General features: G+C 49.0%; 1 protein-coding gene across 2 annotated transcripts in view; it reads right to left on the reverse strand.

Annotated features, from left to right (window-relative positions):
* The window catches only part of zgc:77784 (Ig1_Robo domain-containing protein), a 52488-nt gene that overhangs the window by 25135 nt on the left and 24853 nt on the right, over positions 1-2500 (reverse strand). For both annotated transcript variants that reach the window (XM_030380938.1, XM_030380939.1), the window contains exon 7: positions 102-226. In XM_030380938.1, coding sequence (XP_030236798.1) covers positions 102-226 — 125 coding nt within the window. The remainder of the gene's footprint in view (positions 1-101; positions 227-2500) is intronic.

The raw sequence follows: 2500 nt of genomic DNA on the forward strand, positions 1-2500 counted from the left end.
CACAGAACCTCTCAGTGGTATTGATTTTTGATGTGGGTTTCCATTAAGGCACCATTATTGTTTCCTCTGAGGCTTCACTCTGCTCCCCGTCCCCTTCCTACCTGGCTGCCCTCTTTCTGCCAGAAGATGGCGGGCGGAGGATTCCCGGTCGTCCCACATTGGAAGGTGGCGCTCTTTCCCTGGGCTGCGATCTGGTCGCGAGGCTTTATGGAGATCTGCGGGGGCACTGCGGGGAGAAACACAGGGAGAGGCCGAATCAGTCACGCGCACGTTACCGTCGGAACGCTGGCCGGAATAGTTTGCAGGGAATATAAAACCCACTGGACTGGGCCCGAGTTATGGGAGCCATAAGTCACTGTGAGACAGCGGTTGGCTAACTGGGGTATGCACAACCATGCCCCCCCCCCCCCCCCCCTACCCCCTTCCTCAAGGGACTCGTGGGTACGAGTGGGGCAACGCTGAGGCGATTTATCTTCCAACAGGTAATGTGTTTTCTTTGCCCGGTGTTGTGCCTCGGTGGTACACACACTCTTAGAGGTTTTATATCTCCGGGGCAACAACACTGACGACTTTTTATCGTCGGAGCCGCTGCTCTGGTGCACAATTAGTGATATTCTGCATTCTTTGTATGGGTGAGGGGTTTTTTTTGCTCGCAAGGTAATGTATCTCAGTTACTGCGGCGGCATTACAGAATTGTCTCGATTTTGCAAAGCGCATGGTTAAACTTTGCCTAAGTGTTTGGCCATGAAACAATGTCACTAATACTTACACAGCTCATCTGTTTTCATGCCTGGGAGGACTTTGGATCATGTTATCCTCACGATGTATCGTGTGCTGGCCTTTTGCTCGTAGGGTAATACCGTTGATTAATCAGAAGGCAGAAGGGAACACTTGTCTTTGGTTTTTTCGATGCTCGTGGTTGGGTTTTATAAATATTTGTTTTCTTCCTGCGATATAACATCTTCAAAAAAAAATGTGTTTGTGGTTCTGAAAAAAAAGGTTAGGACCATCTAATTAGATGCTTTTCAGATGCAGGGGTTCAGAGTTGTGTCCAGCGATGTGTTTACCGATGTGTGTGTGGATGTGTTCATCTGCCTGATAACTGATCACCTACACCCGATCACTGGACTGACCTCACTGTCATGGCGACCTCTCTAGAGGAATACTGAACTGATGGCTCACTTCCTGAGTCATGCCTACTCCCTCCTCCCTCCCCCTCCTCCTCCCCCCTCCTCCCCCCTCCCTCCTCCTGCTCCCCCCTCCTCCCCCCTCCCTACAGGGCCTGTATCATCACACCTGCGCCCTGCTCTAGATGTTTGCATACATTAACTCACCGACACGCACACGAATCACAGCAATACTGATTACAACCACAGCTAAATACTGTTCCTTTTACCCCCTAACTGCTTCGACTGATACTACTGCTACTTATAAGACTACTACTTAACAAAACAACTTTTTTATTCCTATTATTCAAATTGATAATACAAAATACTAACACAAAAATTGTAATATAAGTAAACAAGTAATGAAGCTACAGCAGCTTTTAGGGTCTTTAAAAGTTGTCCGAGTTCAAAAATGTTTCCTCGTTTTTGAGGTGTAATTGAACGGCCAGCAGCTGCACGGCCTGCAAATGAGAGACGGACAGAATGAGGGATTACCGCGCGTCAAACTCCGGTGACACACTCCCCTTTGCATCCCCGTCCACCGCGCCAAAGTGCCAGATGTGTGCGGGCGATACCAGACCTTTTAATCTGCCGTACATTAAAGTCTCTCCCTGGCCTGATTGTGGCGCGGGCCGGACGCTTCTCCATGGCTTTGCAGCCGATGGAACGCCGTTTCCCCACGCCATTAGCCGTGAACAGATTTTAGTATAATTTCTTTATATAAACTGAGTCCACATGGATATTGCTCATGGATTAAAAAACGAACAGGAGGCAAAGTAACAGCAACAGAAGGGGGCCGACCGGCATGACGAAAGAGGGGAGAAACATGAAGGGGATGAAACATGAATGAGAGGGAGGACAGGTAGAGGGGACTTGTGAAAGGAGAGCGAGGCCACGACGCAGGACAGCCGCTGACTGCTGTCTGCCGCATGGAGCGTGAGACGCACCTGGTTAGAGGTGTTCTCTACAATCTAGGTGACAATCGCTGACGGGGAAGCGGAGATGTGACTAACGGTGGTATGAGTAATGGTGGACTGGAATGGTGGGAGAGTCATAGTAGGAGAGGATGGGAGGGAGTGATTGAGGGAGAGAGGGAGGGAGAGAGAGAGAGAGAGGGAGAGAGAGAGAGAGAGAGAGAGAGAGAGAGAGAGAGAGACACACACACACACACACACATACACACACACACACACACACACACACATACACATAGTGTAGGCAGAGCGAGAGTGAATGATTGAGAACAAGAGATAGATATGGATATTTATGTATAACTATTCAGAGAGAGAAAGGAAGAGAGAGAGATATATTGAGCAAGATAGAGAGAGTGTGTG

Source organism: Gadus morhua, chromosome 16 (assembly GCF_902167405.1).
Source record: "Gadus morhua chromosome 16, gadMor3.0, whole genome shotgun sequence".
In the NCBI taxonomy this organism is placed as follows: domain Eukaryota; kingdom Metazoa; phylum Chordata; class Actinopteri; order Gadiformes; family Gadidae; genus Gadus; species Gadus morhua.